The sequence below is a fragment of the Lynx canadensis genome, chromosome A2 (assembly GCF_007474595.2).
Source record: "Lynx canadensis isolate LIC74 chromosome A2, mLynCan4.pri.v2, whole genome shotgun sequence".
In the NCBI taxonomy this organism is placed as follows: domain Eukaryota; kingdom Metazoa; phylum Chordata; class Mammalia; order Carnivora; family Felidae; genus Lynx; species Lynx canadensis.
The window spans coordinates 162,599,092-162,621,165 of record NC_044304.2 but is presented as its reverse complement, the minus strand read 5'-3'; the positions used below and the strand labels follow the sequence as shown (position 1 = coordinate 162,621,165).

The 22,074-nt window shown below is 43.3% G+C and overlaps 1 protein-coding gene across 1 annotated transcript; it reads left to right on the top strand.

Moving 5' to 3' along the window:
• Nucleotides 1-9,425: 9,425 nt before the first annotated feature.
• On the top strand, nt 9,426-16,600 carry LOC115509374 (GTPase IMAP family member 6-like). Its single transcript, XM_030308799.1, has 3 exons — nt 9,426-9,719; nt 12,227-12,311; nt 14,929-16,600. The coding sequence occupies exons 1-3, from the start codon at nt 9,546-9,548 to the stop codon at nt 15,708-15,710; spliced, it is 1,041 nt and encodes a 346-aa protein (XP_030164659.1). The 5' UTR covers nt 9,426-9,545; the 3' UTR covers nt 15,711-16,600.
• The last annotated feature ends 5,474 nt before the right edge of the window (nt 16,601-22,074 follow it).

The window sequence follows — 22,074 nt, the reverse complement described above, 5'->3', positions numbered from 1 at the left end:
GAAACGATGCTGAATTTTGTCAAATGCTTTTTCTGCATTGGTTGACAGGATCATATGGTTCTTATCTTTTCTTTTATTAGTGTGATGTATCACATTGATTGATTTGCGAATGTTGAACCAGCCCTGCAGTCCAGGAATGAGTCCCACTTGATCATGGTGAATAATTCTTTTTATATGCTGTTGAATTTGATTTGCTAGTATCTTATTGAGAATTTTTGCATCCATATTCATCAGAGATATTGGCCTGTAGTTCTCTATTTTTACTGGGTCTCTGTCTGGTTTAGGAATCAAAGTAATGCTGGCTTCATAGAATGAGTCTGGAAGTTTTCCTTCCCTTTCTATTTTTTGGAAGAGCTTGAGAAGGATAGGTATTGTCTCTGCTTTAAATGTCTGGTAGAATTCCCCTGGGAAGCCATCTGGTCCTGGACTCTTATTTGTTGGGAGATTTTTGATAACTGATTCAATTTCTTCGCTGTTTATGGGTCTGTTAAAGCTTTCTGTTTCTTCCTGATTGAGTTTTGGAAGTGTGTGGGTGTTTAGGAATTTGTCCATTTCTTCCAGGTTGTCCAGTTTGTTGGCATATAATTTTTCATAGTATTCCCTGATAATTGCTTGTATTTCTGAGGGATTGGTTGTAATCATTCCATTTTCATTCATGATTTTATCTATTTGGGTCATCTCCCTTTTCTTTTTGAGAAGCCTGGCTAGAGGTTTATCAATTTTGTTTATTTTTTCAAAAAACCAACTCTTGGTTTCATTGATCTGCTCTACAGTTTTTTTTAGTTTCTATATTGTTTATTTCTGCTCTGATCTTTATTATTTTTCTTCTTCTGCTGGGTTTGGGGTGTCTTTGCTGTTCTGCTTCTATTTCCTTTAGGTGTGCTGTTAGATTTTGTATTTGGGATTTTTCTTGTTTCTTGAGATAGGCCTGGATTGCAATGTATTTTCCTCTCAAGACTGCCTTCGTTGCATCCCAAAGCATTTGGATTGTTGTATTTTCATTTTCATTTGTTTCCATATTTTTTTTAATATATGAAATTTATTGTCAAATTGGTTTCCATACAACACCCAGTGCTCATCCCAAAAGGTGCCCTCTTCAATACCCATCACCCACCCTCCCCTCCCTCCCACCCCCCATCAACCCTCAGTTTGTTCTCAGTTTTTAACAGTCTCTTATGCTTTGGCTCTCTCCCACTCTAACCTCTTTTTTTTTTTTTTTTTTGTTCCTTCCCCTCCCCCATGGGTTCCTGTTAAGTTTCTCAGGATCCACATAAGAGTGAAACCATAGAGTGTGATCCATATATTTTTTAATTTCTTCTCGAATTGCCTGGTTGACCCATTCATTCTTTGGTAGGGTGTTCTTTAACCTCCATGCTTTTGGAGGTTTTCCAGACTTCTTCCTGTGGTTGATTTCAAGCGTCATAGCATTGTGGTCTGAAAGTATGCATGGTATGATCTCAATTCTTGTATACTTATGAAGGGCTGTTTTGTGACCCAGTATGTGATCTATCTTGGAGAAGGTTCCGTGTGCACTCGAGAAGAAAGTATATTCTGTTGCTTTGGGATGCAGAGTTCTAAATATATCTGTCAAGTCCATCTGATCCAATGTACCATTCAGGGCCCTTGTTTCTTTATTGATCCTGTGTCTAGATGATCTATCCATTGTTGTAAGTGGAGTATTAAAATCTCCCGCAATTACCACATTCTTATCAATAAGGTTGCTTATGTTTGTGAGTAGTTGTTTTATATATTTGGAGGCTTCCGTATTCGGTGCGTAGACATTTATAATTATTAGCTCTTCCTGATGGATAGACCCTGTAATTATTATACAATGCCCTTCTTCATCTCTTGTTATAGCCTTTAATTTAAAGTCTAGTTTGTCTGATATAAGTATGGCTACTCCAGTTTTCTTTTGACTTCCAGTAGCATGATAGATAGTTCTCCATCCCCTCACTTTCAGTCTGAAGGTGTCTTCAGGTCTAAAATGAGTCTCTTGTAGACAGAAAATAGATGGGTCTTGTTTTTTTTTTTTATCCATTCTGATACCCTATGTCTTTTGGTTGGCGCATTTAGCCCATTTACATTCAGTGTTATTATAGAAAGATATGGGTTTAGGGTAATTGTGATGTCCATAGGTTTCATGCTTGTAGCGATGTCTCTGGTACTTTGTCTCACAGGATCCCCCTTAGGATCTCTTGTAGGGCTGGTTTAGTGGTGATGAATTCCTTCAGTTTTTGTTTCTTTGGGAAGACCTTTATCTCTCCTTCTATTCTAAATGACAGACTTGCTGGATAAAGGATTCTCGGCTGCATATTTTTTCTGTTCAACACATTGAAGATTTCCTGCCACTCCTTTCTGGCCTGACAAGTTTCAGTAGAGAGATCTGTCACTAGTCTTATCAGTCTCCCTTTATATGTTAAAGCATGTTTATCCCTAGCTGCTTTCATAATTTTCTCTTTATCCTTGTATTTTGCCAGTTTCACTATGATATGTTGTGCCGAAGATTGATTCAAGTTACATCTGAAGGGAGTTCTCTGTATCTCTTGGATTTCAATACCTTTTTCCTTCCCCAGATCAGGGAAGTTCTCAGCTATGATTTCTTCAAATACACCTTCAGCACCTTTCCCTCTTTCTTCCTCCTCTGGAATCCCAATTATGCGTAAATTATTTCTTTTTATTGTATCACTTAGTTCTCTAATTCTCCCCTCATACTCCTGGATTTTTTTATCTCTCTTTTTCTCAGCTTCCTCTTTTTCCATAATTTTATCTTCTAATTCACCTATTCTCTCCTCTGCCTCTTCAATCCGAGCTGTGGTCACCTCCATTTTATTCTGCAGCTCATTTATAGCATTTTTAGCTCCTCCTGACTGTTTCTTAGTCCCTTGATCTCTGTAGCAATAGATTCTCTGCTGTCCTCTATACTGTTTTCAAGCCCAGCGATGAATTTTATGACTATTATTTTAAATTCATTTTCTGTTATATTGTTTAAATCATTTTTAATCAGTTTGTTAGCTGTTGCTACTTCCTGGAGTTTCTTTTGAGGGGAATTCTTCTGTTTCATCATTTTGGATAGTCCCTGGAGTGACACAGAACTGCAGGGCACTTCCCCTGTGCTGTCCGGAGTAACTTGCATTGGTGGGTGGGGCTGCAGTCCGACCTGATGTCTGCCCCCAGCCCACCGCTGGGGCCACAATCAGACTGGTGTGTGCCTTCTCTTCTATTTAGAAGGGGTCTTCTATTTAGACCCCTGTCTAAAAATAGGCCTGATGTCTACAACAGGTATCCATTTGGTGAGAGATGTGAGCACCATCTTTAAATTTGCATAAGCCACGAAGAGCAGAGTTAGTCTTATTATTCCAAGCTGCACAAAAAAGGAAGATAACTTTGATGTCATTGTTTTATTTTATTTTTTTTTAATTAAAAAAATTTTAATGTTTATATTTGAGAGACAGAGCTTGAGTGGGGGAGGGGCAGAAACGGAGACAGAATCCAAAGCAGGCTCCAGGCTCTGAGCTATCAGCACAGAGCCCCATGCAGAGCTTGAACCCACAAGCCAAAAGATCATGACCTGAGCAGAAGTTGGATGCTTAACCAACTGAGCCATCCAGGTGCCCCTTTAAACATTTTTTTAAGTAAGTTTATTTATTTATTTATTTATTTATTTATTTATATTTTAAAAAATGTTTTAATATTGAATTTATTGTCAAATTGTTTTCCATACAACACACTGTGCTCATCCCAACAGGTGCCCTCCTCAATGCCCATCACCCACCCTCCTCTCCCTCCCACCCCCCATCAACCCTCAGTTTATTCTCAATTTTTAAGAGTCTCTTATGCTTTGGCTCCCTCCCTCTCTTTTTTTTTCCTTCCCCTTCCCCATGGTCTTCTGTTAAGTTTCTCAGGATCCACATAAGAGTGAAAACATGGTATCTGTCTTTCTCTGTATGACTTATTTCACTTAGAATAACACTCTCCAGTTCCATCCACGTTGCTACAAAGGGCCATATTTCGTTCTTTCTCATTGCCACGTAGTGTTCCATTGTGTATATAAACCACAATTTCTTTATCCATTCATCAGTTGATGGACATTTAGGTTCTTTCCATAATTTGGCTATTGTTGAGAGTGCTGCTATAAACATTAGGGTACAAGTGCCCCTATGCATCAGCACTCCTGTATCCCTTGGGTAAATTCCTAGCAGTGCCATTGTTGGGTCATAGGGTAGTTCTATTTTTAATTTTTTGAGGGACCTCCGCACTGTTTTCCAGAGTGGCTGCACCAGTTTGCATTCCCACCAACAGTGCAAGAGGGTTCCCGTTTCTCCACATCCTCTTCAGCATCTATAGCCTCCTGATTTGTTCATTTTGGCCACTCTGACTGGCATGAGGTTGTATCTCAGTGTGGTTTTGATTTGTATTTCCCTAGTGAGGAGTGATGTTGAGCATCTTTTGATGTGCCTGTTGGCCATCTGGACGTCTTCTTTAGAGAAGTGTCTATTCATGTTTTCTGCCCATTTCTTCACTAGAGTATTTGTTTTTCAGGTGTGGACTTTGGTGAGTTCTTTATAGTTTTTGGATCCTAGCCCTTTGTCTCATATATCATTTGCAAATATCTTTTCCCATTCTGTTGGTTGCCTTTTCGTTTTGTTGATTGTTTCCTTTGTAGTGCAGAAGCTTTATCTTCAGGAGGTCCCAATAGCTCATTTTTGCTTTTAATTCCCTTGCCTTTAGAGATGTGTCAAGTAAGAAATTGCTGCAGCTGAGGTCAGAGAGGTTTTTTCCTGCTTTCTTCTCTAGGGTTTTGATGGTTTCCTGTCTCACATTCAGGTACTTTATCCATTTTGAGTTTATTTCTGTGAATGATGAAGAAAGAGGTCTCGTTTCATTCTTCTGCATGTTGCTGTCCACTTCTCCCAGCATCATTTGTTAAAGAGACTGTCTTTTTACCATTGTATATTCTTTCCTGCTTTGTCAAAAATTGGTTGGCCATACTTTTGTGGTCCAATTCTGAAGTCTCTATTCTATTCCATTGGTCTATGTGTCTGTTTTTGTGTCAATACCATGCTGTCTTGATGATTACAGCTTTGTAGTAGAGGTTAAAGTCTGGAATTGTGATGCCTCCTGCTTTGGTCTTCTTCTTCAAAATTACTTTGGCTGTTCACGGTCTTTTGTGGTTCCACACAAATTTTAGGATTGCTTGTTCTACCTTTGAGAACAAAGCTGGTGCAATTTTGATTGGGATTGCATTGAATGTGTAGATAGCTTTGGGTAGTATTGACATTTTAACCATATTTATTCTTCCAATCCATGAGCATGTGAATGGGATCAGTTTATTTATTTGTCTTTCTATTGCTTCATTATTAGAGTATAAGAATGCAACTTATTTCTGTACATTAATTTTGTATCCTGTGATAAGTTTATTTTTGAAGGAGACAGTGACAGAGCACAAGCAGGGGAGGGGTAGAGAGGGAGACACAGAATATGAAGCAGGTTCCAGGCTCTGAGCTGTCAGCACAGAGCCCGATGCGGGGCTCAAATTCATGGACCCCAAGATCTTGACCCGAGCCAACGTCGGATGCTTAACCTATTGAGCCACTCAGGCACCCTTACTTTGAGAGAGAGAGAGAGAAAGAGAGAGAGAGAGAGAGCGCACACTCAAGTGGGGGAGAGGCAGAGAGAGAAGGAGAGAATCCCAAGCAGGCTCCACACCATCAGTTTGGAGCCCAATGCAAGGCTGATCTCAGGAACTAAGACCGTGACCTGAGCAGAAATCAAGAGTCAGATACTTAACCAACTGAGCCACCCAGGAATCCCAATGTCATTATTTTTAAAATACTTTAATATTCAGAAACAATAATGGGTCCCTTATGATCTATAGTAACATAAAGTGTAACCAGCACTCAGATAAAGAAACAGAACATCCCAGAAGTCCCCCTATTATTCTCCAAGGGTGACTTCTAGCTGAACTTCTAATAGTATAGATTCATTTTAGCTGTCCTTGTACTTAATATAAATGGAATTATGTACTATGTATTTCTTTTGTATCTGGTTTTTGTTTCTGTTTTCATTTTTTGCTTACCATTATGTTTGAGATTTATCCATATCATAATAAGTAGCAATAAATTGTGCATTCTCACTATTAGTATTTTATTGTGTGAATATAACCCAATTTAAATACATACAATTTATAATATGTGAATGAATATATAACCTGTATAATTAACCCAATTAATGTAGGCTATGTTACTTATGCTTTTTCAATTTTTATTTCTTTGTTTGTTTGTTTGTAAAGTGGGTTCCACACCCACCCAGCATGGAGCTTGGACTCACTACTCTGAGATCAAGATCTGAGGTGACATCAAAAGTCGGACACTAGGGGCGCCTGGGTGGCGCAGTCGGTTAAGCGTCCGACTTCAGCCAGGTCACGATCTTGCGGTCCGTGAGTTCGAGCCCCACGTCGGGCTCTGGGCTGATGGCTCGGAGCCTGGAGCCTGTTTCCGATTCTGTGTCTCCCTCTCTCTCTGCCCCTCCCCCCTTCATGCTCTGTCTCTCTCTGTCCCAAAAATAAATAAAAAACGTTGAAAAAAATTTTAAAAAAAGTCGGACACTTAACTGACTGAACCACCCAGGCGCCCCTGCTTTTTCATTTTATTTTTTTATTATTTTTTTTCAACGTTTATTTATTTTTGGGACAGAGAGAGACAGAGCATGAACGGGGGAGGCGCAAAGAGAGAGGGAGATACAGAATCGGAAGCAGGCTCCAGGCTCTGAGCCATCAGCCCAGAGCCTGACGTGGGGCTCGAATTCACGGACCGCAAGATCGTGACCTGGCTGAAGTCGGACGCTTAACCGACTGCGCCACCCAGACGCCCCTGCTTTTTCATTTTAAAACTGTTTTTCAGCTATTTTACTTTATTTTATTTTCTAGTTTTATTCAGATATAATTGACAAATAAAAATTACATATATTTAAGGTATACAAGTTGTTGATTTGATATAGGCATACATTGTGAAATAGTCCTCATAATCTAGCTAATTATCATATCCACCACCTCACTTGGTTACCATTTTTCTTTTCTTTCTTTTTTTGTCATGAGAATACTTAAGTTGATGGGCATTTACATTGTTTCCATTTTTTTGTTATTCTAAGTGCCACCACTATAAATATCACAGACATTACCTTTTGCAGAACAGAAGCACATATTTATGTTGGGTACGTACCTTGGGGTAGAACAGCTCGATATTAGCTATGTGTAATATTCAGGTTTCCTAGATACTACAGACTTTTCCAGAAGAGTTCTACCAATGAGCCTTTTCACTAAACATCATGTGAGAGTTCTATTTGCTCCACAGTGTCAGAAGTTTCCTTTATATGGAACATTCACACAATTTTCAAGTTTATTCTTAGGCATTTTACTTTTTGTTGTTATTTTTTAATTCACAAGTTATATATAATTGGCTATTGTTAAGTTAACATAATTGGCTTATGTGAGTCAGTTTTTATGGTTTTTATTTAATTTTGCATCCATCAACTTATTAAGGTCTTTTATTGTTTACAGGAGCATGGTTATAGGTTTATTCTCTTCTAGGAGCATGTTATATGGTTTATTCTCTTGATTTTCCCAGGTAATAATCATAGCATTTATAAATAATGATTTTATAGCCACCTTATATTTTTTATACATGCTATTTGTTTGTCTTTTATGGTTTTAATGTATATTTCCTCTAGATAAATATTTAAAATAGTATGAATAGTAAACATTATATTTTATTTTATTTCTATTTTAGAAATAGAGAGCAAGCAGGGGAGGGGAAGAGGAAGAGGGAGAGACAGAATCCCAAGCAGGCTCCACGCTGTCAGCACAGAGCCTGATGCAGGGCTTGATCCCATGAACCAGGAGATTATGACCTGAGTCAAAATCAAGAATCAGGCACTCAACTGACTGAGCCACCCAGGCACCCTAACAGAGAATATTTTAAATTCCAAATTTCCATTCAGCCTCCAAAATGTTTATCAAAATCTTTTTATTACTAGCATATCTTCCCCAAGAAGGAAGAATTTCACAGCAGTTCCTGAGAAAAAAAGATGGATGAAGCATTCAAGTGACTAAAGTAAGTCCATCAAGGCCAGAGCAGATGAGAGAAGAGAGAGGTGACAGTGAAATGAGGAGAAAAAGGTGGGAAGTGACCATATCACCTGGATCACCCAAAGTGGGGACACAGAAGGAAAAGCTAAAAAATTGTGATGATCACAACCCGGGGTTGCAGACCCACTGAGAGAGTGGGATTTAATTTTAAGATCATGCCTCCCACACCCACTCCTACCACCTCATCAACAGGGCTTCAGTATAAAAACAGTGAATTAAAGCTGATAGAACAGGGGCACCTGGGTGGCTCAGTTGGTTAAGCGTCCGACTTCAGCTCAGGTCATGATCTTGCAGTTCGTGAGTTCGAGCCCCACATCAGGCTCTGTGCTGACAGCTCAGAGCCTGGAGTCTGCTTCGGATTCTGTGTCCCCTTCTCTCTCTGCCCCACCCGTGCTTGTGCTCTGTCTCTCTCTGTCTTTCAAAAATGAATAAACATAAAAATAAATTTTTAAAAAGCTGAAAAAACAGCAAGATAGAAACTCTATTTAAGAAGGGCTTCCTAGGGAAACCCACCAACAACAGTGAGAACAGACAGGAACGTTAGAGGAAGCCAGCTCTACAGCTTCAGCAAATATGAACACAGCCCAACTCGTAGACAGATGAATACAAAACCTCACCCGCAGCTCTAGCTATGTTAATTCCTAGTATAAGATAGATCCCATCCAGCTTTCCACATCCACACAAGGTGTGCTAACAGGAAAGAAGAAGTCCAGTCTGGAGACACAGGGATGACCGGACTCAGATATGGCACAGAATTGGGGATTGTCAGACGTGTGTGTGTGTGTGTGTGTGTGTGTGTGTGTGTGTTGTATACACACATACATAAAGAGATTTATTACAAGGGATTGGCTCAATTGTTTTGGAGCTGACAAGTCCCATGGCCCACAGTCAGCTGACTGGAGCCGGTGGAGTAGCTCCAATCTCTGAGGATGTGCCACCCAGGACCCAGCAGTTCCAGTCTGCAGGTCTCGACCTGAGAGAAAATACTTAAAGGAAGTTGGAGTTCAGGAGGGAGGAAGAGACAATGGGCGTCCACCACAATGGCGAAGGCATTGGTACGTGCAGGAGACAGGCAACTTGCAAACAAGGGAGGAGATCAGTAAAAAATCAGGCCCCTGGCACAAAATTTTCTGAAGGGTCTGCTGCTTCTTTCTAAGCCTCTGAGTTATCCTGGTTCAGGACAAAAATAATAACAATACTGATGTTCTTGTTTTTCCTGTTTATATTACCAAAGCCGCAGACAAAGTGCAAACAGCCCGTGTTCCGACTGAGAAGGGCTTGGCCCTGGGTGTTCTCACCCACTTCCTGTTCCCCACACAGCAGACTTTGCTCTTTCTTGAGCAAAGCTCAAGCAAAGCTTGAGCTGAACTTTCTGATCCCATTTTACTGAAAACTATAAGCAATGTATTCTATATATTCATATGCCATGGACACTTTCCTCTACCTCTTCCAGTCAAAGTCCCCAGAAGCCTGCAATGTGTCGTCCCTAAAAGGAGAAACAAAGAATTCACAAGACAGCATGGACCCAGGAGACAGAAAACATGACCATTCCTCTTCCTCTACGGCTGACGAAGTGGTAAGTCTGAGTGAGTGAGAGTGTGTGTTTGTGTGCGTGTGTGTGTGTTGTGTATGTATGTTTCTGTGTGTGTTGTATGTTTGTGTTTGTGTATGTGCTGTGTTTGGGAGTGTATGTGTATGGGTGGAGTGTGTGTGATGTGCTGATGTGTATGTTTATGTTGATGTGTATCTGTGTGTTTTTGTGACTGTGTATGTTGTGTATTTGTGTGTGTTTGTGTGACTGTGTATGTTGTGTATTTGTTTCTGTGTGTATGTGGGTGTTTTATGTTTGTGTGTTTTGTGTGTGTGTTTATGTGTTTATGTATTTGTGAATATGTGTCTGGAGTTTTCTGATTGTATGTGTGCAGTGTTATGTGTGACACGTTTGTGTGTGTGCATGTTTGTGTATAGGTGTATGCTGTGTTCATGAGTGTGTGTTTGCAAGTTTGTGAGTGTGTGTATGTTTGCAAGTGTGTGGGCGTGTGTTGTGTTTGTGAGTGTGTGCTGTTTGTGACTATGTGTGGTTGTATTTGAGTGTGTGTGTGTTTGTTGTGTTTGTGAGTCTGTGTGAATGTTTGTGAGTGTGGGTGTGTGTTTGCGAGTGTGTGGGTGTGTGTTGTGTTTGTGTGTATGTTTGCAAGTGTATTAGTGTGTGCTGTGTTTGTGTGGATGTGTGTTTGTGAGTGTGTGGGTGTGTGTTGTGTTTGTGAGTGCACGTGTGTAGTGCGTGCAGTGTGCGTTTACAGTGGTATGAACCCATCCATGAATAAGAGTCAGAAGAACTCTGTTCCCTGCTCGAATTCACTGTTTAGCTCTGAGCAAGATGCTTTGGCGAGTTGACTCTCCTCCTGAGAAGCGTTAAGTGGGGGGACATAGCTGCTTATGCTCTGTGCTGGAGACAAAACCTACCAAGTGCGGCGAGGCAGACATGTGAGGTGCTGGCCAGGCAGGGGCAAAGCAGCGAGGCCTGGGGCGCGGACTTACTTGCTGGTGCAAGGCTGGGGCGCACAGTGCAAATTTTCTGCCTGTGCTCCTCACCCAGCTCACCTACCCGCCCTGCTGTTACTTTCCACTGAGCCTCCCCTTCTTTCTAAAGGAGTCACGAGATTTTGCTGGTGAAGTACTGCCTCAGTTTCCACCAAGGATGTAAGGAAGCGAAGGACAAAGAGGTTGAGGGGTCTCCAGGTACAGAGATAGGAGCACTAATCTCCTTGTTCCAGAAGCCCTTTGGATAGGCAAATGCTGTATCCCTGCTAGGGATAGCTGGGGACAGCTGTTCCCCTGACCTGGTCACTCTCTTTTCCTGAAGTCACATGACTTACTGGACTGGGACTGTTTTGAGCCTGGCCCTTCAGAGGTGACATTGCTAAGTAAAGCCAACAACCATACAGCAAGGGCCACACTGACCTCCCGCTGGGCAACTCCCAGGATAAGGGCAGGACTGAAGTCATTTGCCAGGTTAACAGAGTACAATGGCCTTCTGAGGATGTTGTGGCAATGGGAAAACCATGCCTATCAGGGCCCCTGTAGCTGGGTCTCCCCACACCCCACAGCCTTTGTCTGGCGACATTCATCTGACTGTGTCTCTGAGAGTCCTACATGTTCTGGAAAAACAGTCCTGGAGCCATGCAGTTTCCTCCCTGACTCCACAGAGAATATCAAGCAGCTATAGGCTGACGGGCCCCTGACATAGGGAACTGTGTTAGTCCATGAGGCAGGATGCACTGAGCGAGGTTACATGCTCTCCTCAGAAGGATGCCTGAAGTTCCTGGATAGAGTGGCATGGCCCTTCCCACAGGGGAGGAGACCTCAGGGACATTTAGTTCAGGCCTAGCATTCACACTTATGGGGGCAATAAGGCCTAGGCAGTGTGACCATCCACTGTGACCAACTGATGGCCGTTGGAGATGAGCACTGCGGTCTCCTGGCTCCCAGCAGGACTCTGCCCCGCACCCTGATGGTCCCATTCCTGTCCTCACAGCAGAACCTGGCCACCAACCTGTAAGCCCTCTGTAATCCTAACTTCCTAACTGCCAAGCCTTCCCCAAAGGTCAGGCCTGGACTACCCTTTTTGGCCCAAGATCCCTGCCCCCATCCCCCAGCCAGTCCCTCGCCACGACATCCTGCCCACGCCCTCCAGATACGCTGTGGCCACACCAGTCTTCCCACTGCTCTCAGGACCCAGTATCAGACCTGCCTCTGCTCTCTGTTCTTTTCTCTCCTCACAGAACGGCTCTAGGACCCTGTCTCTCCAAATACTACCTGCCACCTCGGCTGTCAGGCCAGTTCACGGTTCACCTTTCTCCATGAAGTCTCTTACACTGCCAATAGAGACCACAGTAGGGATGGGGGGAGAGGAGAGAAAACAGGGTCTGCAAAGGAAGGAGAGACCCCTCAGACGCCCTCCTCTCTCTCCTCATTCAGGCCGCTCCCCTCAAACCTAAGCTTCTGGCAAGAGAAAGGCAAAAGTCAGGTGCCTCTTAAAACTGTTGAAAAACCAATAAGACATATTATGGTTTTCTCTAGATAAAGAAGGAAGAATATGAAGAGATTGTCCAGGAGAATCCTGCAGGAGCACTGTGTCAGGATCCTAAACAAGACGTTATAGGAGGTAAACTACTTTCTAGCAGAAATGAGCTTGAGAGAGGTGTGGGTGGGGATGTTTAATGACAGGTGGTGCACTGGGACAGGCAGCGGGGTCCATCCCTGTAGAGATTTGCCCACCTGGGCTGCCATCAAGGGGGCTTTGGGTTGGGGGGGGTCTTCCTTTACTGCAGCCAAATAAGACAGAGAGGGCCCTGATGGGTACGGTGGGGGAAACGAAGGGAGACACAGCGCCAGCCGCCCCCTTTACTAAATCTCTGTGCCAGGCCCAAAGAAAGGGGTCTGTGCATTCTGAGCTTTCTTCCTCAGGTAGGATGTGCTGATAGTCGGTGTGACCAAACGGCTCACTGGAGCCCGAGGCTCTGCAGCCAACAGACCCCATGCAGGTGCTTGGCCGGATCAGATGGGAGAGCTCTCAGGGTCATACGGGTTGCAAAGCAGCATGTGAGCAGACAGGATGTACTTGGCTGCTGCCTCAGAACTGGGCTTGGCCTTCTGGAGGGGGTTCTCTCCAAAAGCTACTGCATCAGGGCCAGGCTTTTAACTTTCAAGGGCTCAACTTTGCCATCTACCTTGGGCAGACAGAATCTGGGAATGCTGGAAATCCATCCAATTTCCTGCCCAGAAGAAATTATTTGTGATTAATTATGTATTTTAACACAAACAGTTTTTTACTACATGAACTTCAATGGCCTGAGCCACTGGGAGAGAGCCTTATTAATAAACCACCAAAGCAAATTACCCGTAGAAGTGCTGATACCCGATTTACCTATTCTTTTTTTTTTAAATTTTTTGATGCTTATTTTTGAGACAGAGACAGAGCATGAATGGGGGAGGGACAGAGAGAGGGAGACATAGAATCTGAAGCAGCCTCGAACTCACAGAGTGTGAGATCATGACCTGAGCCGAAGTCGGACGCCCAGCTGATTGAACCACCCAGGGGCCGATTTACCTATTCTTGCAGCAATCAAGGTTAAATATTACTTGAAAAATCCTCTCCAGCGCTCAAGTGGTATATTTAAATTCCAGTGGTGTGCTCTGGTCCCAGGCGTGCGCAGAGACAGGGTTTGCTATCTTTGCCCAGCTTTTCATTGGCTGGGAGGGCAGAGGTGAATGTTCCATGCTTCCTTGAGACCCTCATCCATTCACTCAAATTCCTGTCAAGTCAGCTGGGGGAAGCTGGAGGGAGTCAAAGCCATTCAGTCGGAATTGGCTGCTGGGTCAGCCTGGCCTGGGTGGCAGGCAGCAGAAAAAACATGTCATTGCTGAAGAGATTCTGAGGAAGTCAGTGCCCATCCTCCCCTCAGGAGGCTCAGGGCTCTGCTGTTGAGACACATCGCTATCTTCAATGGGGGAATAGGCTTGGAAACCATTTATTAGTTGGCATTTCTCTGTGTGCTCTGGGTCTCAGATCTGAAAGGTCAGAAGGGAATTAATTCCCTTCCTGGTGCTCAGCCCCAAGAATCCAAGAACCTTGACACTAGGTTTCTCGATATTAAATTGGCATCTCCAAGTCCCTCTCAGCTCATGGTTCTGGCATTCTGCTGGGCGAGAATGTCCAACCCAGACTTCAAGGCTGCTGAATAGGAATGTGGCCACAGGGTGTTTCTGCACTTGGAGCCTGGGGGTGGGTTGCGGTCGTCCCACACTCCCAACATTCTCTGTCGCAAAAGCTGAAGAAGGTGATGTGGTCAGACGCAAGAGGTCACGTGTTTCTTTTTCTTCCTGCTCGTACTGAGAAGGATCTCCAATCAGGGAGACTTAGGGAAGCCCAGGGTTCCATAGTCATACTGGGCTAATTCCCATCTGGGTGAGAACAGATGACCCTGATAAGAAACGTCAAAACCGAACCATAAAAATGTGGTATTCTACCACACCATCCAGCAATTCCCCTTCTGGGTGGATACCCAAAAGAACTGAGAGCCAAGGACTCAGACATTTGTACACTGATGTTCATAGCAGCATTATTCACAATAGTAAAGGGTGGAAACCACCCGAATGTTCATATATGTTTATGAATAAACAAAATATGATACAAACCTACAATGGGGTATGATCCAGCCTTAAAAAGGAAGGCAGTCCGGACACGTGCTACAACATGGGTGAATCTGAGGGCGTTATGCTGAATGAAAGAAGCCAGACACAAAAAAGCAAATCCTGCAATATTCCACTCGCATGTTCTACCTAGAATGGTCAGACTCCTAGACGCAGAAAGAACACTAGAGGTCACCAGGAATTAGTGCGGAGGGAGTAATGGGGAGTTGTGGTTTCATCAGGACAGTCTGGGGTGATAAAAAAAATTCTTGAGGTGCACAGTGATGATTGCACACGATGTGAATGCACTGAGCGCCTCACCTCAAACTGGGTACAATGATGAATTTTGTTATATTCTATAATTTTTTACATTGTCTTTTTACCACACTTGTTAAAAAAGGCTTTAAAAAGGCAAGAAAGAACGTGAGCCTCCCCCGTCCCCCTCCCCCCGCAGGTCTCCGGTGCAGAGGCGGGGCTTCCGCCCCCCCCCCCCCCCCCCCCCCGCCCCGCCGACGCCCTGCCCCGGTCAGGGAGCTCCCAGCCACGCGGCTCTAACCCCAACTCCCTCTGCTTTGTTTCGGCGCTTCCAGGTCTGGGGAAGGCCCCACCGAGCCCCCAGAGACTGAGGCTCCTCCTAGTGGGGAAAGCCGGCAGCGGGAAGAGCGCGACGGGAAACAGCATCCTGGGCAGGAAAGAGTTCCCGTCTAAACTCAGCGCTCAACCGGTGACCCGGGCCCTGCAGAGGGCCAGCCGCGACTGGGCCGGCCTGGAGCTCGAGGTGATCGACACCCCCGACATCCTGTCCCCGTGTGCCCCGCTGGAGGCCGTGTGCGAGGCGGTCGTCTTTTCCGCCCCCGGGCCGCACGCGGTGCTGCTGGTGACGCAGCTGGGCCGCTACACGGAAGAGGACCGGCGAGCGGTGCGGCGCCTCCAGGAGGCCTTCGGGGTGGGCGTGCTGGCCCACACGGTGCTGGTGTTCACGCGCAAGGAGGACCTGGACGGGGGCTCCTTGGAGCAGTACGTGCGGGAGACCGACAACGAGCCCCTGGCCCGGCTGGACCGGCAGTGCTCACGGCGCCACTGCGCCTTCAACAACGCGACGGGCGGCGCGGAGCAGGAGGCGCAGCTGCGGGAGCTCCTGGGGCAGATCAACTGCATCCTGTGGGAGAACAACCACCGGCCCTTCAGCAACCGCGCCTACCGCTACTGCCAGCGGAACGGTCTGCGCGGAGACGGCCAGGAGAAGCAGGTGCCCGGGGGGAGCGGCTCCGAGGAAGCGCCCGGCGCGGAGCCCTGGCGGGAGGGTCTGTGCCAGATCCAGAAGGAATCGGAGGAAGTTTACAGACGCCTGCTGAAGAGGGAGCCCATTTGAACCTCGGCCGGGCCTCAGCCTCCGTGGCCAGCTGTCGGCCTCTCCGTGCCCGTGCGTCCTCGGCCATCCCAGTCTCCTGATCCGCGGGTGCGGTCCGGAGCGCCCAGCTCGAAGCCCCCGGGGGCCTTCGTCACACCTTCCGGGGCGGTTGAATGGCTTCTGCGCTGTAGGGAGCAGCAGGCCAGGTGGAGAGGAGAACTCTGCAGTGCGCGGGGGTCTTTCTGGAGGGCTGTTGCTGCGCATGGAGAAGAGAGCCGAATGGGGTCTGGCGCTGGCCATCTAGCTGCATAAGGAGATAGGTGCGCCTCAGGTGCGCCTCAGCTTCTTTGAGGTTCTAGATGCTTCTGGAGAGTCTGACCAACTGACGGAAGCAGAATTGGAGCAGACTGGAGCAACATACCCGCCCCTAGTCTCTTTTCCTTCCTTCAAGCTGTGTGACAGAGGGTCTCCAGTTACCTTCATCTGGGAGGGGTGGGAAGTGCTGGAGGGCGGTCAGAGATCAGAGGACACAGCGCCAGGTCTGTTTGGTTTCGTCCAGTGGTTAAGTCTCTACAACCAGATGCCCGCGGACTACATCTCGCAGTGTGGAGGCCGGGACACCTCTCTAGCCCAGACCTAATGGACCTCTAAGAAAGTTTGAGCGTTTCTTTTGCCAGAATACTCAGAAAAGTGTCTCAGGGCCCAACAAGACTTATTTGGGGGTGCATACTTAAGTCTTTGTGCCAGAACCATTTATTAGATATGCCATCAATTTCCCACTGAACTGAATGAAGCACGTTGATCATATGATACGTTTTCATATTCTGTAAGATCTATGTCAGGATTTTCGATTCTGTTCTTGTCTCCTACTTTTCTTCCTTTCTTATGAATAAAATATTGATTTCATTTCAGAGGCTTTGCGTATAATATGTCAGTCTACATTTTTATATTTCCTTTGTTATTCTCAGGCATCCATTCTTCAGGGTGAAAGCTAAAATCATTTGCATTTCCATTAGAAGATTAATTTCTTTAAGTGATCTTGTTTTAACTGTCAGCTTTGTTAATTTCATAACAGAAAATACATTGACCCGATCTCGCCGTCCGTGAGTTCGAGCCCCGCGTCGGGCTCTGGGCTGATGGCTCAGAGCCTGGAGCCTGTTTCCGATTCTGTGCCTCCCTCTCTCTCTGCCCCTCCCCCGTTCATGCTCTGTCTCTCTCTGTCCCAAAAATAAATAAACGTTGAAAAAAAAATGTTTAATAAAAAAAAAAAAAGAAAATACATTGACCAAATGACAGCCTCATTCACTGAGTCTAAATGGCAAGTTACTCAAAACACGTTATCCAGTAAAAATCCTTGAAAAAAAGAAAAATAAAATAATAAAATAAATAAAAATCTTAAAGAAATTGGTTTTAATTACATCAAATACAGTGGGTTCTTTTCTCCTTTATGATTAAAAATCAGCGGTGATAAGTCCCACAAGATTTCAGGAGAAGGGATAGATGGGGCACTATCGCTCCCTCAGCTTCAGACAATGGGGGAAGACGTGTGTGGATATGTTCTGGAAACTCCACAGTCTGTGAACCGGTAAGAAAAAAAGTGATGTGGGTGGAGGTGGGGGTGGGCTGAAGACAGAGTGTTGTCTTGGCCGAGGCTGTGAAATCGCCAGCTTCAGAATTTGTGCCTTTCTAAAAACATCTCTACACTGAACAAAGCATGAAAAATGGGGATGTGGACAACCAGAAGAGCTCAGTGCACACTAGGTTGTTTCCTCCCCCGCTGGGTCCAAGCAGCTGTTAAAAGTATCAGGGGTTGTTTCCAGCTCCCAACACTCCTGTAATAACACTGAAAAACTATGTAGAAAATACAAAATAATAATAATTATACAACAGTTGCTTGAAGGCACTGGGGAGTGACCAAATGCAGGCAGACACTACAGGGAACTGTAATCCCCAAACTGTCTAGAAGAAATTTTTTTCTGGAAGCCTGAAAGAATTGGTCACAGTACTGATAGCAGCAAAGATGGAATCTGAGGTTCCAGTTCACCAAGCATTCCATGGCGATACTGAAAGGGTCATGTTTCTGGAGTAAAAACCACATCAGGGCAAAGGGATTTGCTCTAAAAGAAGACCAAGCTCATGGGCATTGAGGAGGGCAACTTTTGGGATGAGCACTGGGTGTTGTATGGAAACCAATTTGACAATAAATTTTATATTAAAAAAATAAAAATAAAAATAAAATAAAATAAAATAAAAGAAGACCAAGCTCAAAGTAGTCCCTTCCTAGGAATGTGTAAAACCAAGCCTTCTCAAAGCCAAAGTGATCCACCAGTAATTTTTTAAATGTTCATTTATTTATTTTGAGAGATAGAGACAGAGCACAAGCAGGGGAGGAGCAGAGAGACAGGGAGACACAGAATCCAAAACAGTCTCCAGGCTCCAAGCTGTCAGCACAGAGCCCCACGCGGGGCTCAAACTCACAAACCGTGAGATCATGACCTGACCTGAAGCCAGACGCTCAACCGACTGAGCCACCCAGACGCCCCGATCCACCAGTAATTTAAGTGCCTGCTACAACAAAGTCAATATTCTTCAGAAGATAGTAATATCTTGAGTCTCTACAATGTATTATCTACAATATCTTTTTTTTTATTTTTTTTTCAACGTTTATTTATTTTTGGGACAGAGAGAGACAGAGCATGAACGGGGGAGGGGCAGAGAGAGAGGGAGACACAGAATCGGAAACAGGCTCCAGGCTCTGAGCCATCAGCCCAGAGCCGGACGCGGGGCTCGAACTCACGGACCGCGAGATCGTGACCTGGCTGAAGTCGGACGCTTAACCGACTGCGCCACCCAGGCGCCCCTACAATATCTTATAAATTATTAAAAATTCTTGTTTTCTAACATAAGGATAGGAAGTTATAAAATTTCCCTCTACACGTGTATCTACATCTCACAAATTTGTGTATATTCCGTTTTCACTATCAGTTTAAAATATTTTCTATATTCTTTGCGATGTTTTTTCTCACTCATGGGTTATTTAGACGTATGTGTTTGAGTTCCAAATATTTGAGTATTTTCTAGAAATTTCAGTGTTCAGTATGGTAAGCATTAGTCATGTGTGGCTATTGAGCACTTGAAATGTAGCTGGTGTACCTGAGAAAAGGAAGTTTGAATTTTAATTTAGTTATAATTAGCTTTAATTTAAATTTAAAAGCTGAAGCAGTGTAAAATATTTTACCATGAAACACAGCTTTGTTGTTTAGGTGGAAATAAATTTCCCTTGAATATTGTATTACATATTATTGCTGTTTTGCAATGCAAATGTGGGACGTATGCATTGTTTCTAGTGTCAGCCATAAACCTGTCACCGAGCTATAGTCCTGTCAATAGATTGATTCTGTTTGAGTAATCTTCTTTCACTGAGGCAATACTTGTGTTTGAATACTGGATGTAGACAGTACGAATCACAGTAATGCCTACCTACATTATAGGTGGTAATTAAATTTAAATACTGATTATTTTATTCATAATATAATTAAATTAATTTTTGGTTTAAAAATCAATATGGACAAATTTTTAACTTTGAAATGAATGCATAATACTGATACAGAATGAATGGAGATCACCAGGTGAACTCCATGACAAGAACAGAGAAAGAGAAAGAGACCAGACCAACATATGTTACAAAATTCATGATGAGCAGCAATTGCACTTTGTTGTAGTACAACAAAGCCAGAAACAAAGTGGTTAGAGACGTTTTCAGGATACACATAGGAATTTTGATGAAACATTTCCTCTCAACAATCAAAAACAAAATGGACAAAACTAGTAACTGAGCCAGAATCAAATGCCCAACAAAACAATTCTAAACAATTTTTAACAGGATCTGAGCTTTTAACTTGGGCCACTTTAAAGCAGCTTTGAACCCCAATGTTTATAGCAGCACTCTCAACAATAGCCAAATTATGGAAAGAGCCTAAATGTCCATCAACTGATGAATGGATAAAGAAATTGTGGTTTATATATACAATGGAATACTACTAGGCAATGAGAAAGAATGAAATATGGCCTTTTGTAGCAATGTGGATGGAACTGGAGAGTGTTATGCTAAGTGAAATAAGCCATACAGAGAAAGAGAGACATCATATGTTTTCACTCTTAGGTGGATCCTGAGAAACTTAACAGAAACCCATGGGGGAGGGGAAGGAAAAAAAAAAGAGAGAGAGGTTAGAGTGGGAGAGAGCCAAAGCATAAGAGACTCTTAAAAACTGAGAATAAACTGAGGGTTGATGGGGGGTGGGAAGGAGGGGAAAGTGGGTGATGGGCTTTGAGGAGGGCACCTGTTGGGATGACCACTGGGTGTTGTATGGAAACCAATTTGACAATAAATTTCATATTAAATAAAAAAGAAAAAAATTTCTTCTAATTCAATGGCCATAACCTCTTATCATATTGAAAATTTTATTTGTGGTCCTTTCCCCTTTTCTTCTCCAAAAAAATAATTAGTAGTTTAATTTTTTTTTGACAAGCCTGAATTTTAATTTGTTAATTAGGCCTAGTGTGTTTTCCTCCCTACTACATTAATTTTTGTTTTTATCTTTATTATTTCCATACTTTCCTTTGGTTTACTTCCTTTTAGTTTTCACAGGTATTTTTGGAGGTGGGAATTGAATTTATTATTTTTCATTCTTTTATTCTTATTGGAGAAGTCTTGGGTGCAATGAATTTTCTCCCCTCATTTATTTATTTTCAAAAATGTTTATTGATTTATTTATTCATTTATTTTAAAGTTTACTTATTTATATTGAGAGAGATAGAGACAGTATGAACGGGGGAGGGGCAGAGAGAGAGGGAGAATCCCAAGTAGGCTCCACTGTCAGATCGGAGCTGGTTCCAAAACTGTGACATCATCACCTAAGCTGAAACCAAGAGTACAACACTGAACCAATGGAGCCACATAGGTGCCCCAATGTTTGTTTATTTTTGAGAGAGATAGAGACAGTGTAAGTGGGGGAGGTACAGAGAGAGGAGGGATCAAAACTGGGCTCTGCGCTGACAGAAGAGAGCCCTATGCGGGCCTCGAACAGTGAGATCATGACCTGAGCCAAAGTCGGACCCTCAACTGACTGAGTCACCCACGCGCCCCTCCCCTCATTTCTTTAAATGAATCCTATAGCTGTTGCTATTTAGTGTTTTCATGATCATCATCTTTAAGAAATTCTATCTTAGGTGTTGTATGGAAACCAATTTGTCAATAAATTTCATAAAAAAAAAAAAAGAAATTCTAAAGTGTCAGTTTATAATTTTTTTCCACAAAACTTTTTCCCTAAAAGTTAATTTCCAGATTAACTTTCAAAAGTGATTTCTGGTTTTATTGCACGTTGTTTGCAATACTTCTTTATGGAACTCACTGAGGTTTGCTAATGATCAAGTTTTGTGAATGTTCTATGAGTGCCTGCAAAAAGAGTGTATTCTCTGCTATTATAGAGAAGAGAGTAAATTCTCAATATATCCATGAGATCTAATTTCTTCATTATGTTGTTTACTCTTCTAGCTCTTTACTTACTATTTTTTTTTCTTTTTTGGCTACTCGGCTTGTTTTTTGTTTGTTTGTTTTTTGTTTTTATTTTTTTAGTACTTATTCATTTTTGAGAGAGAGAGACCAAATGTGAGCAGGAGAGGGGCAGAGAGAGAGGGAGATGCAGAATCTGAAACGGACTCCAGGCTCTGAGCTGTCAGCACATAGCCCAATAAAGGGCTCAAACTCACAAGCTGTGAGACCATGACCTGAGCCAAAGTCAGATGCTTAACCAACTGAGCCACCCAGGCTCCCCTACTTGGTTTGTTTTGTACTGAGAATGGTGTATTAAAATCTATTATTAGGGCATTTTAAGTCCTATATGCTCATATTTTCTGTAACTTTTTCGTCAATAAAAATAGTTCCTGTGATCCGTGGTGTGCGCATTTTCTTAAGCATTATATCTCTGATAGACATTTGTGAGAAAGGACACTGAGATAGGGAAATTTTAATTCTATTTTTAATTCCTTTTGATATAATAGTTGCTTTTGTAGGAAAAATACTTTGAGCAAGCTTATGGAAATGAGTCCCCTAAGACTTTAAGTCAATTGCTTCTTGTGGAGCAGTGTGGAGTACATGGGAACAGCCTACATAGCAAAATTAAACATAGACTACGTTTAATATAGAGAGAAAATGTAAAAATTTTAATTTTTCTAGTCGTTCCTCGGTCTTACCCATTACTTCCAGAGAAAAATCATAACGAAATGTTTCATGTTGTTTAAAGAAGTCCAATGTGATCTGTCAAAGAGAACCTTTAGACAGAGTTCAGTCTATTTAAGTGACTTTGAGAGTCATGCCCCCCCACCC

Bases quoted from the DNA above. Each gene is read 5' to 3' on its own strand.
- LOC115509374 (XM_030308799.1), top strand. From the start codon at position 9,546: ATGTATTCTATATATTCATATGCCATGGACACTTTCCTCTACCTCTTC. The intron at 9,720-12,226 runs GTAAGTCTGAGT...GGTTTTCTCTAG, and splicing joins CCTCTACGGCTGACGAAGTG to ATAAAGAAGGAAGAATATGA. The intron at 12,312-14,928 runs GTAAACTACTTT...CGGCGCTTCCAG, and splicing joins TAAACAAGACGTTATAGGAG to GTCTGGGGAAGGCCCCACCG.